This window comes from Homarus americanus, unplaced genomic scaffold (assembly GCF_018991925.1).
Source record: "Homarus americanus isolate GMGI-L3 unplaced genomic scaffold, GMGI_Hamer_2.0 scaffold53233, whole genome shotgun sequence".
Taxonomy (NCBI): domain Eukaryota; kingdom Metazoa; phylum Arthropoda; class Malacostraca; order Decapoda; family Nephropidae; genus Homarus; species Homarus americanus.
Window position 1 is genome coordinate 3,854,263 of NW_024751660.1, and position 19,718 is coordinate 3,873,980.

Here is a 19,718-nt window from a genome sequence, read left to right on the forward strand (position 1 = left end):
AAGCAAGTGAGTGATAGATTTGTAAACAAAGATGGCACAGCAGTAGGTGTTAATATCTTCAAATTTTAACATTTTCAATGCAGCGCTTTGAAATGGTCGCATCTCATTACATACATATGTTATTCTGTCAGACAAACATTGCACTACAATTACTGAAACGGTACTGGAGATATGAAACGAAGTCCGAGCTTATATTCAAAACTGAACTTACTCACATAGGATTAGTGGACCTCCAAAAACGAGAGATTAGCACAGTCAGTGACCCAGGCGGCATGCCTTTGATCATCCGACGTCACGTCCTTCGATAGTCATGCATCACAAAGTCGTCGAATAACCTGACTGTGATACATAACTATCGAAGACATCGGATGATCAAAGGGATGCCGATTTGTAGCTGGGAAGTTCTGCAGTCGACTTATATGCCGAGAATAGGACTAATTCAAACTTTCAAACTTCTAGCTTGAAAATAATAGGGCCGACTTATACGCTGCAATATATATACTGTATATACACATATATATATATATATATATATATATATATATATATATATATATATATATATATATATATATATATATATATATATATATATATATATATATATATATATATATATATATAATAACCCAGCAAGACCCATCATTAGCTCAGTTGGGTCAACCTCTTATAAACTATCTAAATGGTTAGTTTCTTTACTAAATCCCCTAGTTGGCAACATTTCTAACTCTAATATCAAGAATAATATGGAATTGGTTGATAAACTCAATAACTTACACATTAATTATGATTTTAAACTGGTCAGTTTTGATGTAACATCACTCTTTACAAAGGTCCCAGTTGATGATTTACTAGAGTTCCTCATAGATTCCCTGGATAATATTTCATTGCCCGTCTCGAAAGACGACTTCATCGAACTCATCAAACTATGTATTAAGGATTGTAAATTTGAATTTAATGGAGAATATTTTGCTAAAAAATTTGGTATGGCAATGGGTAATCCACTCTCACCTGTATTAAGCAACCTATATATGGAATTCTTTGAAAAGAAACTATTAAGTAATATTTTACCACCTTCAGCAGTCTGGTTTAGATACCTGTATGTTGATGATGTATTATGTCTCTGGCCATGTAATGAGGACCTAAAAGCTTTCCTGCCACAACTTAACAACTTAGCCCCCTCGATCAAATTCACTGTAGAATTAGAGCAAGACTGTAAATTGCCATTCCTAGACTGTCTGATACACAGAATAGGTAACACTTTTAAGTTCAGTATTTATAGAAAACCAACTAATGTGTGTTCATACATTCATTATTATTTTGCCCACCATAATAGAGTCAAACAGTCAGTATTTTCAACAATGTTTTTACGTGCTTTGAGAATTTGCAGTCCAGAATTCATTGATGAGGAATATAAATATATCTATAATATTGGCTCAAACCTTAAATACCCTAGATCTTTCATATACAAATGCCTAAACATTACTAAGAAAACTTTTTATAGAACTGATCCCAAGCCCACCCATGACCATAAGAATACATACATATATACATACAGTATATATACGCGGGAAGCGGCGCGGGCAGGGTGCGCACAAGGTCGCCCAGTCATCAAAACATTACCGAGTTCTTCACCCGTCACCCACCACAGGCGGCCCAAGTCAGTGATAGTGAGGATATGGACTTATATGGACTTTTTTGAGGGGTTTGACAAAGAGGCCCTGCAAGCCTCTGTGGTGGACAGTGATACAATTGATACAAGTGATACAGGTGAGGGCCAATAATCTGCCCTCTGCCTCGGAACCAACCCCCCATTCCCGCGTGCCCAGCCATCTTTTCTACTAATGTAAGTGTTAAAAAACCTAATATTATTGATATTTCTCTTAATTATTAATTGTGTGTGCATACCATCATAAAATTAAGAAGTTATTTTTACTACAACGTACGTATTTTGTCGGAAAAAGTGGAGTTTGGGAGTCGGCCCAGTCTCTAATTCAATTAATCCCATATGTTCTGTTATTTCGTTTACGGTACGCGTTTTTCGTTTTACGAGGACCTCCACGGGTTCAATTGACCACGTAAATTACCTTCCATAAGAATATTCAATTCGGTTAACGAACAAAAATTTGGTTAACAAAATTCTTACGAAAACATGCCAACATGTTTTCGCTTGCTCACCAGATGGTAGATTAGTCCGCCAATACAGTAATCAGTTCTAGGGCTTAAATTCGTTCCCATTTGAGTAAATATCAAGAAAGTTGTGCTATTAAATATTTTTTCAACTTTATATTAAAATTATTAGTCATTTTAACACTTATTTAACATAATTGCAGGACAGGGAACTAGTTTTTGGTGCGCCCATCAGCCACTTCACTCACCCACCAAGGTGTCAGTTTGTGTCTGTTCAGTGGAGGTAACATCTTGCTTGTGGCTCTCTTGAACATAAACTATTTTTACATTTTTACAGTACAATTATTGGTCATTATGAAATTTATTTAACATATTGACAATATACAGTGCAGTGTTGATTTAAAGAAAATAATCTTGAATTACACCAAGTGAACTTAAAATTTTATTGGTGAAATGACGGCATCAATCATGGGGTGATTTCTCTTCCATACCCACTTCCTTCTCTTCTCCCTTCTCCTCCTCCACCTCCCACTTCAAATTGACATCAGCATCATCAACCAGGACCCTTCTACATACACACCTCAAAGTAAGTGTACTTTACTGCATTTTTTTTTTTACTTTGTATGTAATTTTTGGTGACCTGGAACCAATTACCCAAAATCCCATTGAAACAATGGTTTCGGTTAACGAAATTTTCGGTTCACGAACAATCCTCTGGAACGAATTGAGTTCGTTAACCGAGGGACCACTGTGTGTGTGTGTGTGTGTGTATGTGTGTGTGTGTGTATATACAGTATATATATATATATATATATATATATATATATATATATATATATATATATATATATATATATATATATATATATATATATATATATATATATATATATATATATATATATATATATATACTCACCTGACCTGACTATTCACGTCACCCCCTTCTCTTAAGCTCCTCTACGTGTGTGTTGGTGTGGGGATTAGTGGAAGACATCATTATGACCTGACCTCATGTTTAATAAGGTCACCCTGTATATTTAACCCTTTAGGTGCGTAATTAAATTTCGCGCCGGTTCCTGAAAAGTGTCAATTATCCTGCCAAAAATGAATTTCATATAATCACATTTTCTATATGTTTTTCCTAGAGAACTTTTAGTATATTTTCCAAATCTGGAACAAAAATTCACATATGTGTGCAAATTTTAGAGAAAAAATGACATTTATACCCAAAAATGCAGGAAATTGGTATAAATCAATGTCTGGTATATAGCAAATAAATTTAATCAATTTGGTTACTAAACAGCAAATTTAGATATGTATTACATATTCAGATAATATCAAACAAAATAGTACAAAAATAAGCTATATTGCATTCAGGAAATACTCCTATACCTCAATACATAATATGTCCGCATGTCGTCTCATTTGGGGAAGTTTTTTCAAGGCCGTGGGATATCCCCGCTTGTCGCATTTAATTAATATAATATTTTGGGCGGGTTTACCCGCATGTCGCATCCAAAGGGTTAATGTAGTCAGCTGAATGCACACGGGGCCCCCATAATTTTCTTATTATACATGAAGACTACATTAACTGGAAACGTTTCGGTATAGAAAATCCGGACATCATTTTGAAAAAAATAAATAAAAAATTGGTCACAACTGCGGCGGTCATAAGTCCCGACGGTCGTAAGGTCAGAGCAGGTCGTAAGTACCGATGGACGTAAGTCCAAGCAGTCGTAAGTCGGGGATATATATTATATATATATATATATATATATATATATATATATATATATATATATATATATATATATATATATATATATACTGTATATATATATGGGTACGAACTGTCTCGTAAATTGGGTACGAGATAACCTTGTAATTGGGTACGACTTGACATGTTCTGATGGGTACGATTTGCTTGGGTACGAGTTGTCCAGCACCCCAACATTCCTACCCGAAATCTATTATCAAATTCGAAAAATACGTTTAATTTTAAGATAATTTTGGTCTATTACATTACCATCATAAACGCACAATAACAGATAGCACATGTCAAATCTTTCTCTATTTAATTCCATTAATCTTCCCTTCATAAATCGTGATGCGCATGCATTCCCGTACACGTCACGAGGCCAATCAAAAGTGTTCTTTTTTGGCCACCAATTAAAATGAATTGTGGTTTCTGCTTTTAGAATTTGCAGTATTTTTTGCCCAATCAGATTCGAGTGTGATTTTGGGTCTGTTTTGCTTCAAAATTCAAATTCATTTCCGACCATGAAAGTCTGCAATGGGTGTCACTTCAATTATATGAAGTTAATTGAGCTTTTTGGGGGAAAAAAAGAACAAGCTATAGCATTTTTTAGAACTCATAGTGTTCTCCCGACCTCAGTAAAGTATCCTTATTGTACCGTAATTGTTCAGATTCTAATTCGGAATAACGTTAGAAATAGCAGTGATTCCCTCATATAGTGAGAGTTTGGTAACGTAAAACCACCGTAGAAGTTAAGTTAGGGTAGGTCATCCAAAAAAAAAAGTTAGGTGTACCTGTATATGTTTCTCGAGTGTTTTTGTTGTGTTTTGTCTTCACTTGGCCATGTCGGAAAATGCTTGTTTCTCTCCCCCACCCAAAACCCTGGTTCCTAATAGGATCCCTTATCTTTCTGAGGGTAGAATGGGGCGATAACTAAAAAAACAGGCAACTTCCGACAGAAATCAGGGTCAGAACCAATCAAAACACAAAAAAAACACTAAAAAACATAGTTTTTACTTTCTACCAGAGTTGTGTGAACTAGTATAAATTTACCATTGAATTTTTTTGTTTTTACTTTTGGACATAATGCCCCCGAAAGTTATAAACTACTGAATCATATAGATCTCGCTATTTTAATTTCATTGACCAGTTTCACAATGGTCGTGGTGGAGGTTGGTTGTCGTTTGTGCTCCTACGATTATTTTAAGTTTATTTCCGAGTTTTACAAGAAAGACGATTATTCTATCCAATTCTTAATTATCCCTGGTCCTTCCACTTCTAACTAAGGTATTGCACTTTCGAACATGGTGCACCCCAAAGATTTTAACTACTGAAACATTTAGGTTAGTTTAAGTTAGGCCTACCGGGGGTCTGCCCCCAGCTAGGGGACAGGTTAGGCCTGCCGGGGGTCCGGGGGAGGAGCCCCTGTTCTAGGAGTTAGGTTAGGTTTTGTTAAGTCAGATGAGTCGTTTTCGTTTTCTCCCCCACCCAAAAACTGCGATTTCCCAGGCTTTCCCCATTATTGTTGGGGGGGCAAAACTAGCAATTTCCGCCAAATACACTGGAAAAACATAATGGCCAACCCCTAGGGACTCAAGTCCTAAAGTAAAAATTTAATAAAAAAAATGCTAATTTGCACAACAAATGAAGGTCAGGTTTGAGTAACAAACCATAATATATATATATATATATATATATATATATATATATATATATATATATATATATATATATATATATATATATATATATATATATATATATATATATATATATAAAGCTGATAACCACAAGGAAAGAAGAAAACATGACGTTCCCAAAGCGATTTCGTGTAATTCACATCTTCAGAGAGGTAAAATTTAGTACTGTACTCACCCTGAAGAATCAAACTAACTGGCGCACCTCAACAGTGATTTACTTGCATATATATATATATATATATATATATATATATATATATATATATATATATATATATATATATATATATATATATATATATGCAAGTAAATCACTAGATAGTTGCACAATCCAAGTATATGCTGGAGTATATATATATATATATATATATATATATATATATATATATATATATATATATATATATATATATATATATATATATATATATATATATATATATATATATATATATATATTTTTTTTTTTTTTTTTTTTTTTTTTTTTAATCAAAACCCGAGAACAGCCAATGGACGAATATTTACCGTTGCTTTTCCCCAGAAATAACAAGGCACCTCTATATTCAACCTTGACTGTAAACAATAAAAGCAGTACTACCACCCAACCTTGTTACAAATACTAAACATTCAATACTTTACCATTTTTGTTTTCAATTCTGTTTGTGAAGGATTCCTTATCTTGCTAAAATGCCAAAGTAGTTGTTTTAGGTTACCCTTCAAGGTCTAACAAATGCCAGTAGTAAATATCAGTCTCAATGTCTTCCAAGATTTTCTAGGTAAGAATTGAAAGGCTTTGATTATTAAGAAAGTAGGCCTAAAAGATACTGCTTATATTAAATAACCGTTCAATTTAGCGTATTATTCAACGGCAAAGGTTTTACCAGTTATTCTACAATCAACTAACGCCATGAGCACAAAGACATTATAGTTGTTACTACACCTGTCAATGGGGTAATATCAGATAAACAAATGTGGGTAAACACTAAACTACTAAATAATTTCAACCGATATTCTATTTACGTATTACATTACAAAGCCACACTTGGAATTTATTTCATATTACTGATAAAAATAACACCATCTAAATAAGGGAATTACCCTTTCTTTGTGAGTTAAGTTGGGCATTTTTTTCATGTATCAAGAAAAAGGAACCCCACTCCCATTCCTCCTCACTCAGGTTCCAACACTATACGAGGCCATCACATGTTTCACCTCTTATCTCGCCTCACACCTCACTCCTACCTCTCCCCTCACCTCACACCCTCACAACATCCAATAAGTATCACAAAGTCACTCTTAACACCGTAGTATTAACGTCGTGGAACTTACCTCCATTTCCAGCTGCTATATTTTTGTACTTTTCAGGAGAGATAGTTGTTTACGTGTGAATTCAAGATGGTGGTAATCTGTGGGCGCTGATTGGTCCAGTTCGGTCACGTGGTCTTCATTCACTTGTTCCCTCGAGCGGGCATTATGGGACACAGCTTCACCCTCCCAACATTTACACTACTTTTCATCTCTTTTTAGATTTCCATGACTTGAAGGGCCCCATCACTGAGGTCCCTATGAGTAACTCTCCATCACCTACACGTTACAAGGCAATACTCGTTCTATCTCTGACAGTTTTAACACAGGATCCTCGACACCACAGACCACCTGCTCCGTCTACACTCACTCACTCACACTCCCTCCTGATCTTCTTTTGTCTCAAGATAACACGGTAGGATTCGCATTAAATAACTGAACCAATAAATATTTCTTTAAAATCTAAATAATTTTCCAGAGGTAAAAACCTTTGTTATATATAAACACACACACACACATATGTAAATATATATATATGTATATCTGCAAAAAGGCATTATTTATCTAAATACCGGTGATCTAGCCTCGCCTTCATTTGGTTGTCATGGTTACAGTGTAAACTACATTGGGCCGCCAGAAAGCTTAGGAGGTTCTCTTAAATTTGAAAGCTAACTCTCATTATAATCTTACAAAGAATCTCTCCTTGAAATACAATGGTAAGTAGAATGGTAGGTCATCATGAACTTACTTCATGTCTCACAAGTAATGCGACCGACCGCCCAAGTGGTTAACAAACAGATCATTGGCGAAGGTAAAGTAATACAGTATACAGTATCCGGTAAATAAGTCATTGAGACTTATTTATAGGATTATTACGAATAATATAGAGGTCTTGTTATGCATTTCACTTAAAAGCAGTATTAAGTAGTCTTGAAATTGTATTAGTTTAAATCCAACTCGGTAAATAATCCGTGAGCAAGTGATGTTCATATAGATCTATTTTTAGTTGTTAGTGAGGATATGATAAGCTATAAAGATTAAGCAGGCGGCAGATAGCTCACACATGAACAGAGATAAAAGCCATGTAACTCATTGTTTATCGATTTAATCATCTATTTATCTATCTGTCCGAATCGGAGAGAACATATGCATACTAACACTACATAACTCCAGGTGCTTAATAAACATAGCTCCCACACGCAAGCCAAAACAACGCAGAGCTCAAGCATGCCAACACACTCCATATAACTTCCCCGTACTCCATACACTTCATTATACACAAACTAGCACACACCACATATTAAGCTCATGCCAGCATACACCACATAGTAAGTTCAAACCATGAAGCAGCACATAATAAACTCACACAATCATACACAATATGCATAAAGCTTCCTTCTGATGATAGTCCTATTAAGTTACTTCACCACATGTCCATTGTCAAGACGCACCTAATTGACTCACTCCAATTAATACAAGAAGAAAATGATAGTCGTAAGTCACGTGACAATAGCGGTGTTGGGAGCATCCTTATCTCGTTCCATTTTTTTAATTCTCGTTTACGACAGATACACAGACCTTGGGATTTATAAAGAACTGGGATTGTTTTTTCCTTATTTATTTTATCCTGTGTAGATATGATTTTTTTTTAGCTTTACACTTTTTGTATTTTTTGTATTTTACAATTTACATATATACTGTACATAAATATTACATTTTAACATATTTGTTCGTGAAATAGTTGGAGGACTTTTCTTTTAAAATACACTTATCATCCATTTATTATAATATATCCTGCTTTTAATAAAGGCTATAGTCTCCTTAACATTATAATTTTCCTTCCTGTTTAACCACATTCAGTAAATATAAGATGACATTAGCATGATCATTGTATTTTTATCATTTTTAAACTATTTAATTATCTCTGTTATGGAAACAGAAGTAAAATACATTTAATGGATATTCTACTTCACCACATCTTACACAACTATCATCTTGTTTTATGTTTAAAATTTTTAGTGTCTGATTTGTTGGTAGAGTTTCATGAATATATCAATATATGAAACCTCTCTGGTGAGGATCCATATTTTTACATGTAATATTTTCCCAAATAAAAGGCCATTTAAACAGCGGATACTTTTCTTCAACTGCTAGTTTAGTCCATATCATTAACATTAAGGTGACTAAGGTGTGAGTTTAAGTGAAAGTTATAATGTAGATGACGGTATTGATGTTGGTCTCGTTGTGTAGGCGGAGTGAGGGTTGTAAACTCTTGGAACAATCTACCAGAGAGTGTTGTGACGGCACCGAGTGTGAGCTCTTTCAAGAGAAGACTTGACCAACACTGGAGCGGGTTCAGGTACATTCAGGAGCCGGTGCATGCCCAGTATTTGCCAACAGTGCGTGACAGAGACGTGACCGATCGCCCGGGCGGCTAGCGAGCCGACCTTTTGGTGAAGAATATAAAGGAAAAGAGACGTGACCGATCGCCCAAGCGGCTAACAAGCCGATCAGTGGCGAAGAGGATAAAAGTAAAAGTATGAGTGACCCTCCTTCACCTCAGGGGCAGCATGAGTGACCCTCCTTCACCTCAGGGGCCGCAGGAGTGACCCTCCTTCACCTCAAGGGCCACATGAGTGACCCTCCTTCACCTCAGGGGCCGCATGAGTGACCCTCCATTTCGGGAGCCGCCTGAGTGACCATCCTTCACCTTAGGGGCCGCATGAGTGAACCCCCTTCACCTCAGGGGCCGCATGAGTGACTCTTCTTTATCTCAGGGACCGCATGAGTGACCTTCCTTCATCTCAGGGGCCGCATGAGTGACATCGACCATGTACACTAACCTTGACGCCACGAATAGGTTTTAGATACATTTAATAAAATCGAATATTTCATAATTAATTCTATAAGAAGATAAATTTTTAATAATATTAACAGGTGTCATCCAGTTCAAACATTAAAAACCATAGACACCAGTAATGGTAACAATGCATTGTTCACTTTATGCGACACTCAAGAGACAGATGGAAAGGGAGGGAGGGGGGAGGAAACGGTGTTTAGTAGGAATAAAATTTAAAAACATCAATCGTTTTCTAAAGCACTTAGTCAATGTTGTTTCTAAATTTCATCTTTTTAGTACAATAAGTGTCGGGTATATCGCCCCACGAGCAACAATGCAAACAAACAAAGGTAACGCTTCGCTTGGCACCTGGTGGAAGAGATGTACAAAACAATATTTATTTCAGCTTACCTTACAATACATCATTGGCACCTGCTTCCACGGTCACCGGCAATAGAACACTGCCGCGTTTTTTGAGAATGAAGTCAATGGCGTAGATCATGCAGTGCTGCCAAACTGAAAATATATGACGAGTATACTGCATGCGTCAACCTAATTCTATTAAGGAATTATGTTACGTTAATCAAAACAATCAATGGATATAATCGTAGATGTTGGTGTAGGTGTAAATAATGTAGAAAGTGTTGGTGCAGGTGTAAGTGTTGTAGAAGGTGTTGGTGTAGGTGTAAGTGTTGTAGAAGGTGTTGGTGTAGGTGTAAGTGTTGTAGAAGGTGTTGGTGTAGGTGTAAGTGTTGTAGAAGGTGTTGGTGTAGGTGTAAGTGTTGTAGAAAGTGTTGGTGTAGGTGTAAGTGTTGTAGAAGGTGTTGGTGTAGGTGTAAGTGTTGTAGAAGGTGTTGGTGTAGGTGTAAGTGTTGTAGAAGGTGTTGGTGTAGGTGTAAGTGTTGTAGAAGGTGTTGGTGTAGGTGTAAGTGTTGTAGAAAGTGTTGGTGTAGGTGTAAGTGTTGTAGAAGGTGTTGGTGTAGGTGTAAGTGTTGTAGAAGGTGTTGGTGTAGGTGTAAGTGTTGTAGAAGGTGTTGGTGTAGGTGTAAGTGTTGTATAAAGTGTTGGTGTAGGTGTAAGTGTTGTAGAAGGTGAGGTGTAGGTGTAAGTGTTGTAGAAGGTGTGGTGTAGGTGCAAGTGTTGTAGAAGGTGTTGGTGTAGGTGTAAGTGTTGTAGAAAGTGTTGGTGTAGGTGTAAGTGTTGTAGAAGGTGTTGGTGTAGGTGTAAGTGTTGTAGAAGGTGTTGGTGTAGGTGTAAGTGTTGTATAAAGTGTTGGTGTAGGTGTAAGTGTTGTAGAAGGTGAGGTGTAGGTGTAAGTGTTGTAGAAGGTGTGGTGTAGGTGTAAGTGTTGTAGAAGGTGTTGGTGTAAGTGTTGTAGAAAGTGTTGGTGTAGGTGTAGGAGTTAGTTCACAATATCCCCTATCATCCATGACTGTCACTGAGTACGTACAAAAGATATGACTTAATACCAAACGCAAATCATAATTAGTTTGGATGTATTATTATTATCTATTTCAAAACTGTCTTAGATAATAATTTCAAAACTGTCTTTATTTCTTTCTGTATCTGTATGTGTCTGTGTCTGTGTCTGTGTCTGTATCTGTGTGTCTGTGTCTGTATCTGTGTCTGTGTCTGTATCTGTGTCTGTATCAGTGTCTGTATCTGTGTCTGTATCTGTGTCTGTGTCTGTATCTACGTCTGTATCTGTGTGTCTGTATCTGTATCTATGTCTGTATCTGTGTGTGTCTGTATCTGTCTGTCTCTGTATCTGTGACTAATTTTAACCTAACGAAACAAAACTTGAGCAAGATGGCGACTTACAGAAAACGTAATATGGAGGTGAATCTTTTTACACAATAGTCATTAACTCTTCCCACACCTCCTTATCATTGTTTGTATACCTGCACCGTGTATATAAATTGTTTTATACCTTTACCATCTACGGAAATTATTTGTAGGCTATACCTGTGCTCTCTATGTGCATTGTTTGTTAACCTACATACGACACTTTAGCATCACAATCCGAGACCTTCTATATTTGTGAGGTCAAATGTCAAGGTCACATTAGATATTTTGATATACTTAAATTTCTTCGTCTCCAAAAACAAAAAAATATTAATTTCTATCTTAATTTTCTTAACGAAGCTTTCATTAATTTATTGTGTATTGTGATACAGTTATCCGCTAACTTGTACTGCTCTTCAATTTACGTTCATTAATATAAACTTACCATATGTATACAATCAACATGACTTACAGTATAGCTATGAATAGTTGGCGAGGAATGTTCCCTACACACACACACACACTGTACACCCCTACCTACAGTATATCTTCGACAACTCCCTGTCATCTCGCTTCTTATAAAGTTGTTGGTTACGTATGCCGTCTGCCTCACAGGAAATATAAATAAATGCGCATCAACTACCAGGTTATTTGACTTCCATTTCACGTTTTTTATTATACAGTATACACCCATAATTATATTTCCGGGCAAGTTTTTGGTGAGATTCTTAAAGGGCTTACAGATTTTCTAGGGACTTGGCAGGACAATGTCCAGCCTAAAATCTCGAGTTCGATCCCGGGACAAATATGAAAAAGGTGTTATCCAGTGTGACCCTTCACGACATGGCAGGTTATGTCCAGACACTCCGGTTTCCTGCTTTACTAACAATGGACCTATCAAGGACAAACTTGGCGGGCACAATAGAGGGCGCGGGTTAAACAAGCAACTGGCTTCCCTCCTCGACAACACAGCAAATAAAAAAAATATTTGGAAGCAGTTTTTCCTACAAGGAATTCCTATAAATATCATGTGTTAAGTCTTTTTATGCTTAATTAATTCCTTTAACTAGTTTTTGGCGGACTCTACGGTAGTGCCGCACCTGTCGCTGTGTGTGTGTGTGTGTGTGTGTGTGTGTGTGTGTTTCTTCCGTGTGACCACTACAGTTTCCGTAAACAGCTTCAACTTGGCTGTAAGCTTTTATGACTGCTTCTCTCTGGTCGAAGACCTTGAAACCTGAAACCAATTTGGCATTAAGGCCGTAAATGCCTATATGTTTCCGCTTATGGTACAATATCAGAATGTCTGAAATACTAGGGAAAAACAACAACAAATATTCAAGCAACTTTTGACCTCACAATCTGGGTCAGAGATGAGGGGAACATTTCACGTAATTGATGTGTTGGGTGAGGGTGTAAGATAATGTTCTTAGGTTATCCAGAAAGTATGTCAGGGGGATACTGACGGCTTGACAATTACTTTCATTTGCATAGAATTATGATCTGCCTTGAAGTTAGCGTCATTTCGAGTTCTCATCGTCACTATCATTGAATTTTTTCGGTAGACGTATCCATTGGTATCAGTGTAAGGAACCTAATTATTTTAATTTTTATTTCTTCAATAAACTACGTGTATCATAACAAATGGGAGATGTGATATCTTCTGCAGACACCCAATATACTTTGGCTCCTCCAAATGTATCTCATGTGCCTACTAATGAGGCTCTTCGTAAACTGATCCCTTATACGCAGCATCTTGGCACCAGCGCGCTAAAGGAACGCCTAAGTTGTGGGTAAAGTTTAAGTGCATTCACAGGCCACGTGTCTACTAAAGATTATACAGTATATCTATTCTGTCTCATTTTCTGACGTTGAATTTCATTTACTTTTCTTTCGAGTGTTAAGGTTTATTTGTATCCATTTATATACTGTACATGAAAAAAATGCATGCGAGTGCATTTAGAATAATTTTGTGTTAATGTACTGTTAGAGTCGTGCATATTGTTTAACAAGTTAATACGGAAAGAAAACAGGAACAAATTGCAACGTTTACATAAATACTCGCACGAACACGTCCCCTTTCCTCTGACTTAGCAGCCAGCCAATCAGCGAGTGGTCCTCCCGGTATTGGCCAAGAGATGAGCTCAGCGTGTAATCAATACATCATTTTCCGAAAAAGTCCTCCTCACCAGATCAATACGACGTCTAGGAGGTGGAGAAGGAGGGAGGTGAGGCTCAGGGGTCGACCGATCTAATACTCGAGCATCTGGAGATCTAGGTCATAGTTGTGTTTTAGTCAAGAAATAAACATTATTATTCAACCAGCACTTGACTCTGTCTATGCCTGTGTTCGTGGATAAGAATTATATTATATACCGTACGTGTACACATTTCATGAAGAAGAAAACAAAACTCTTTTAAATTATGTCATGACCCTCATCTTTGTCAACTTGTTAATACAAATCCTAATTGTTTTGATTAACTCTTAGTAACATTGAAATGTCTAGACTGTTACTGACTTTGTAAGATCTAGACAGTTACTGACTGTAAGATCTTAGAATGGTGATGGCCTACCTAAGCTAGTGAGTGGGCCGCATGAGTGGCTCATCTCAGTGGGCCACGGGCGGTCCTACTCATAGCCCCACGAATAAGTATAATACGGATCCACCCCACGAACAATAAGGCTAAATTGCTCCCTTAACAGTGTTGGTAAGCCCTCGGCAATGTATACAGTATATCGGCATAACACCTTCATCCCGTCTGATACGTAAATTGCTTTCTCGCTGAGACACTTCACCAGATGATCTTAATCTCACCCACTTGTCATAAACGGTTCGGTCCTCTTCGCTTATCTTATCTCTCGGGTATGTACAGTATGTTATCGCATAGTAATTCTGTTTTTGTTCTTTTAATTTTTCACTCTGGTTCGGTGAGAGTGAAGGGAACACAGGGTGAGAGAGACAACTTTGAGCCTGACCTGTGTTTCCTTTGCCAAATGAATGCTACTCATCCCTAACTTTGTACTGGCTTCTATCACGACACATGATCGGATACCCACATGATTATCATACTATATGTAGTGGATAAGATATCCTGGTACGTACTGTGCAACCCACATTGTACCATTTATTTAATTTATTCTCATCAACCTAAAACTGGCTTAGGTTCGAGAATAAACTTCCAACTTGACACTATTGAATTTCTGCATTAATTCACGTCGTTGTTGTTGAGGTGTACGCCACAACAATGTAAGCTAAAATAAAGTAGGGATACACCACGTAGCTGTCTTTTCATTAATTTCCCAAACCGACCGTCCGTCCGTCCGTCTGTTCATCCCTCTGTCTAAACCGTCCATCCACCTTGTTCTGTATGCCTGTCTATTTATCCATATTTATTAGCACCAAACTTTAAATGCTTATCACTATAACGAAACATTACTAATAAAATCCATTTATGGGGAATGTATGATGCCTTCTACAGTCTGACCTCCAAGACGTCGATGATGGGTCTCTTTCTCTAGTTACAAATGTTATCTTAATAAATCACTAAACCCACACGGTATACGCTGAAGACAGGTGTTGTTTTGTGTGAACAGTCGCAGGGCAAGGGCGGAGACTCGCAGAAGGGCACCACCATCCGGGAGGCGCTAAGGCAATGGGAGGAGAACACTGGGGAGAAGGCCACCGAGGCTGTTGAGGTGAAACTCATCGGTATATACCCGCCCATAGAGAAGCTGGACAACGCTCTCCAAACCCTCGTTAACTGCGAGTGAGTGACACATGTTGGTCTCTTTCCCTTAGTGAGTGACACATATTGGTCTCTTTCCCTTAGTGTGGTGTTGAGAGAGGCAGTGTGTGTTGTGAGAGGTAATGAGTACTGTACGTCTCATCCCAGGAAGCTGTGTCTGTCTACCAACATGATAGAGAAGTTGAGTCACCTGAATAACCTGCGCTGCCTCAAGATACTCAGCCTTGGCAGAAACAACATTAAGAACTTCGCTGGACTGGTGAGTCAACATGCGTGGGGTGTGAGTGGGAATGTGAGTGGGCCTGTGAGTGGAGTTGTGAGTTGGGGTTGAGTGGGGCTGTGAATTGGCTTGTTAGTGGGGCTGTGCTTAGGACTGTGAGTGGGGCTGTGATTGAGACAGAAAGACTGTGAGTGGGACTGTGAGTGGAGTAGTGACTATGTAAGTAGGCCTGTGAGTCGGAGTGTCTGTGTGCTATGAGTGGGAATGTGAGTGGGGGATGTGAGTTGGACTGTGAGTGGGACTGTGAGTGAGACTGTGAGTGGAGCTGTAAACGGGAACGTGGGTGGGGTTGTGAGTGGGGCTATGAGTGGAGTTGTGAATGAGATTGTTAGTGGGCCTTTGAGTGGGGCTGTGAGTGGAACTGTGAGTAAGACTCAGAGGGACTGTGGGTGATCCGTATACTGTGAGTGGGAGTATCCGTTTACTGTGAGTATGAAATGGAGGTTGCGAGTGGGGCTGTGAACACAGTGAGTGGGATTGAGTGGGGATGAGAGAAGGAAACGGATTACTGATATAATGAATGGTCCAATTAATTACTGGAGTATAGTGAGTGGAGTAATGAGTGGTGATGGTCCTCCCACTCAGCGTGATGGTATAGTCACTATAGTGTGTCAGTGAGTGGTGACGGTCCTCCCACTCACCGTGATGGTGTGGTGTGTCATTGAGTGGTGACGGTCCTCCCACTCAGCGTGATGGTATAGTCACTATAGTGTGTGAGTGAGTGGTTAGGGTCCTCCCACTCAGCGTGATGGTGTGGTGTGTCATTGAGTGGTGACGGTCCTCCCACTCAGCGTGATGGTGTGGTGTGTCAGTGAGTGGTGACGGTCCTCCCACTCAGCGTGATGGTGTGGTGTGTCATTGAGTGGTGACGGTCCTCCCACTCAGCGTGATGGTGTGGTGTGTCAGTGAGTGGTGACGGTCCTCCCACTCAGCGTGATGGTGTGGTGTGTCAGTGAGTGGTGACGGTTCTCCCACTCAGCGTGATGGTGTGGTGTGTCAGTGAGTGGTGACGGTCCTCCCACTCAGCGTGGTGTGGTGTGTCAGTGAGTGGTAACGGTCCTCCCACTCAGCGTGATGGTGTGGTGTGTCAGTGAGTGGTGACGTCCTCCCACTCCAGCGTGATGGTGTGGTGTGTCAGTGAGTGGTGTGTCACGGTCCTCCCACTCAGCGTGATGGTGTGGTGTGTCAGTGAGTGGTAACGGTCCTCCCACTCAGCGTGATGGTGTGGTGTGTCAGTGAGTGGTAACGGTCCTCCCACTCAGCGTGATGGTGTGGTGTGTTAGTGAGTGGTAACGGTCCTCCCACTCAGCGTGATGGTGTGGTGTGTTAGTGAGTGGTAACGGTCCTCCCACTCAGCGTGATGGTGTGGTGTTCTGCAGGAGCTGGTAGCCGAAACACTGGAGCAGCTATGGATCTCTTACAACCTTATAGAGAAGATGAAGGGCATTGGTCTCCTGAAGAAACTGAAGGTGAGGTCCTGCCACACACACACACACACACACACACACACACACACACACACACAGAAAAAAGACAAATGATGACTCTAAACACTATTTTACTCATTAATGTTTCAATTGTGATTTGCCATTTCGAGTTTTAATCTCGGTCTTAGTATAAAAGGTTGATTATGTGTGTGTGTGAGTGTGTGTGTGTGAGTGTGTGTGTGTGTGTGTGTGTGTGTGTGTGTGTGTGTGTGTGTGTGTGTGTGTGTGTGTGAAGATTAGAATACAAGTATTAAATCTGCAAATGTAGTACATTGCTTGTATACCTGTCTATGTACACACTGAATCAATGTGAACATGTAAGGCAATATATATATATATATATATATATATATATATATATATATATATATATATATATATATATATATATATATATATATATATATATATATATATACATAGTATATCTATTTGGCAGGTGCTGTATATGTCCAACAACATGGTGAAGGACTGGACAGAGTTTATGAAGCTGACAGAAGTGTCCACTTTAGAGGAGCTTAACTTTGTGGGTGAGTGTCTCCTCCTGCACTCCTCCGTCGTCCTCCTCATACACCCTCCGCCTCATACACCCTCCGCCTCATACACCCTCCGCCTCATGCACCCTCCTACTTATACATCCTTCTCATACACCCTCCACCTCCCACACCCTCCGCACCCTCCTACTTATACATCCTTCTCCCACCCTCCGCCTCATGCACCCTCTTGCTTATACATCCTTCTCATACACCTCCGCCTCATACACCTCCGCCTCATGCACCCTCTTGCTATACATCCTTCTCATACACCCTCCGCCTCATACACCCTCCGCCTCATGCACCCTCTTACTTATACATCCTTCTCATACACCCTCCGCCTCATACACCCTCCGCCTCATGCACCCTCCTACTTATACATCCTTCTTATACACCCTCCGCCTCATACACGCTCCGCCTCATACACCCTCCTCCTTATACACCACAGCCTACTTAGAATAAATAATTAAATAAATACGGCAATATAAATTTATTAATATACACAAATAGTTTCAATTTAAGGGGTTAGTTACGCGCGAGTGTGTATGTGTGTGCTTATGTGTGAGTGTATGTGTGTGTGTGTGTGTGTGTGTGTGTGTGTGTGTGTGTGTGTGTGTGTGTACAGCAGAGAAGCCCAAAGAAAAACCCCACAGAAATATCACACCACAAGAAACAAAACTGTAAGCTGAACACCCTCGCTATTCTCTCCGTACAACATAAAACAGAGGAGCTAATTCGTGTTCCTCTTCGTCAGGTAACCCGCTGGAGGAGAAGCACTCGGGGGACGGAACCTGGAGGACCGAGGTGGAGAGGAAGCTGACGTGGCTCAAGAAACTGGATGGTCTGCCCATAATCCGTGATGTTGATGACGAGCTGATACTCGAACAGCAACAACAACAACAGAGTAGGAAGTCCTCCATGGATCCTTCCTCCACCTCCTAGTTCTCCATGAACCTCCTCCTCCACCTCCTAGTTCTCCATGGACCTCCTCCTCCACCTCCTAGTTCTCCATGGACGTCCTCCTCCACCTCCTAGTTCTCCATGGACCTTCTCCTCCAACTCCAAGCTCTCCATGGACCTCCTCCTCCAGCAGAACTCTGTGGCTCTCCCATTATCTGTTCCTCCAGCAGAACTCCCTGGCTCCACCATTCTCTGTTCCTCCAGCAGAACTCCCTGGATCCACCATTCTCTGTTCCTCCAGCAGAATTCCCTGGCTCCACCATTCTCTGTTCCTCCAGCAGAACTCCCTGGCTCCACATTCTCTGTTCCTCCAGCAGAACTCCCTGGATCCACCATTCTCTGTTCCTCCAGCAGAACTCCCTGGCTCCACCATTCTCTGTTCCTCCAGTAGAACTCCCTGGATCCACCATTCTCTGTTCCTCCAGAAGAACTCCCTGGCTCCACCATTCTCTGTTCTTCCAGCAGAACTCCCTGGCTCCACCATTCTCTGTTCTTCCAGCAGAATTCCCTGGATCCACCATTCTCTGTTCCTCCAGCAGAACTCCCTGGATCCACCATTCTCTGTTCCTCCAGCAGAACTCCCTGGCTCCACCATTCTCTGTTCCTCCAGTAGAACTCCCTGGATCCACCATTCTCTGTTCCTCCAGCAGAACTCCCTGGCTCCACCATTCTCTGTTCCTCCAGAAGAACTCCCTGGCTCCACCATTCTCTGTTCCTCCAGAAGAACTTAGAGAAGAGTCACATGTCATATTTTTTTTCTTACCTTAGAATTATGTGCCTACAATCTCCTAGAATTATAATATGACTTCTTAACATGTTCTTTTAATGCCCCCGTACAGCCAGCAGCAAGAGCAGCCATGACAACATTCTGCCAAAACTTAGCGCAAATACCAGAGTCCTCCCGTGCCTGTCTTTGGCTCAATCAGGTTACCTTGCAATTGACTGATTCAGGAAGCCTCACCTTAGTTGGCTGGTTCAGGAAGCCTCACCATAGTTGACTGGTCCAAGAAGCCTCGCCTTAGTTGTCTGCTTCAGGAAGCCTGGTCTTAGTTGACTGGTCAGCATGAGGGGTGGCGTGAACGGTACCAGGCAGGAGTGAACTAAAGTATTCAGAGGTTAAAGTCAGCGTAGTGAACTGAATATTAATTTATCGTATTAGTGCACTGTCATAATCATTATTATTACTTTGTTGATGT

General features: G+C 39.7%; 2 protein-coding genes across 13 annotated transcripts in view; one reads left to right on the plus strand and one right to left on the minus strand.

The window, feature by feature from the left end:
• Positions 1 to 7,289, minus strand: part of LOC121854703 (serine/threonine-protein phosphatase 2A 56 kDa regulatory subunit delta isoform-like) — a 60,573-nt gene extending 53,284 nt beyond the window's left edge. For 3 of the 11 annotated variants that reach the window (XM_042349432.1, XM_042349427.1, XM_042349426.1), the window contains exon 1: positions 6,919 to 7,289. In XM_042349432.1, the coding sequence (XP_042205366.1) occupies positions 6,919 to 6,924 (6 nt within the window). In that variant the 5' untranslated portion in view covers positions 6,925 to 7,289. Of the gene's footprint in view, positions 1 to 6,228; positions 6,362 to 6,687; positions 6,788 to 6,918 lie in introns of those variants that run through there. The other 8 variants (XM_042349430.1, XM_042349428.1, XM_042349431.1 and 5 more) reach the window with 5 other exon arrangements.
• A 225-nt stretch (positions 7,290 to 7,514) lies between these two features.
• LOC121854705 (dynein axonemal light chain 1-like) lies at positions 7,515 to 18,520 on the plus strand. Of its 2 annotated transcripts, XM_042349435.1 has the most exons (6): positions 7,515 to 7,610; positions 15,111 to 15,283; positions 15,410 to 15,521; positions 16,922 to 17,011; positions 17,469 to 17,559; positions 18,317 to 18,520. In XM_042349435.1, exons 1-6 carry the CDS (start codon positions 7,608 to 7,610, stop codon positions 18,502 to 18,504), a joined length of 657 nt encoding a protein of 218 aa, XP_042205369.1. In that variant the 5' UTR covers positions 7,515 to 7,607; the 3' UTR covers positions 18,505 to 18,520. The 2 variants fall into 2 exon arrangements, with proteins under 2 accessions (XP_042205369.1, XP_042205370.1); XM_042349436.1 differs by lacking the exon at positions 16,922 to 17,011.
• The last annotated feature ends 1,198 nt before the right edge of the window (positions 18,521 to 19,718 follow it).

Coding starts and splice junctions, on each gene's coding strand:
- LOC121854705 (XM_042349435.1), top strand. Junction 17,012..17,468: donor GTCTCCTGAAGAAACTGAAG/GTGAGGTCCTGC, acceptor TCTATTTGGCAG/GTGCTGTATATGTCCAACAA. Junction 17,560..18,316: donor AGAGGAGCTTAACTTTGTGG/GTGAGTGTCTCC, acceptor CCTCTTCGTCAG/GTAACCCGCTGGAGGAGAAG.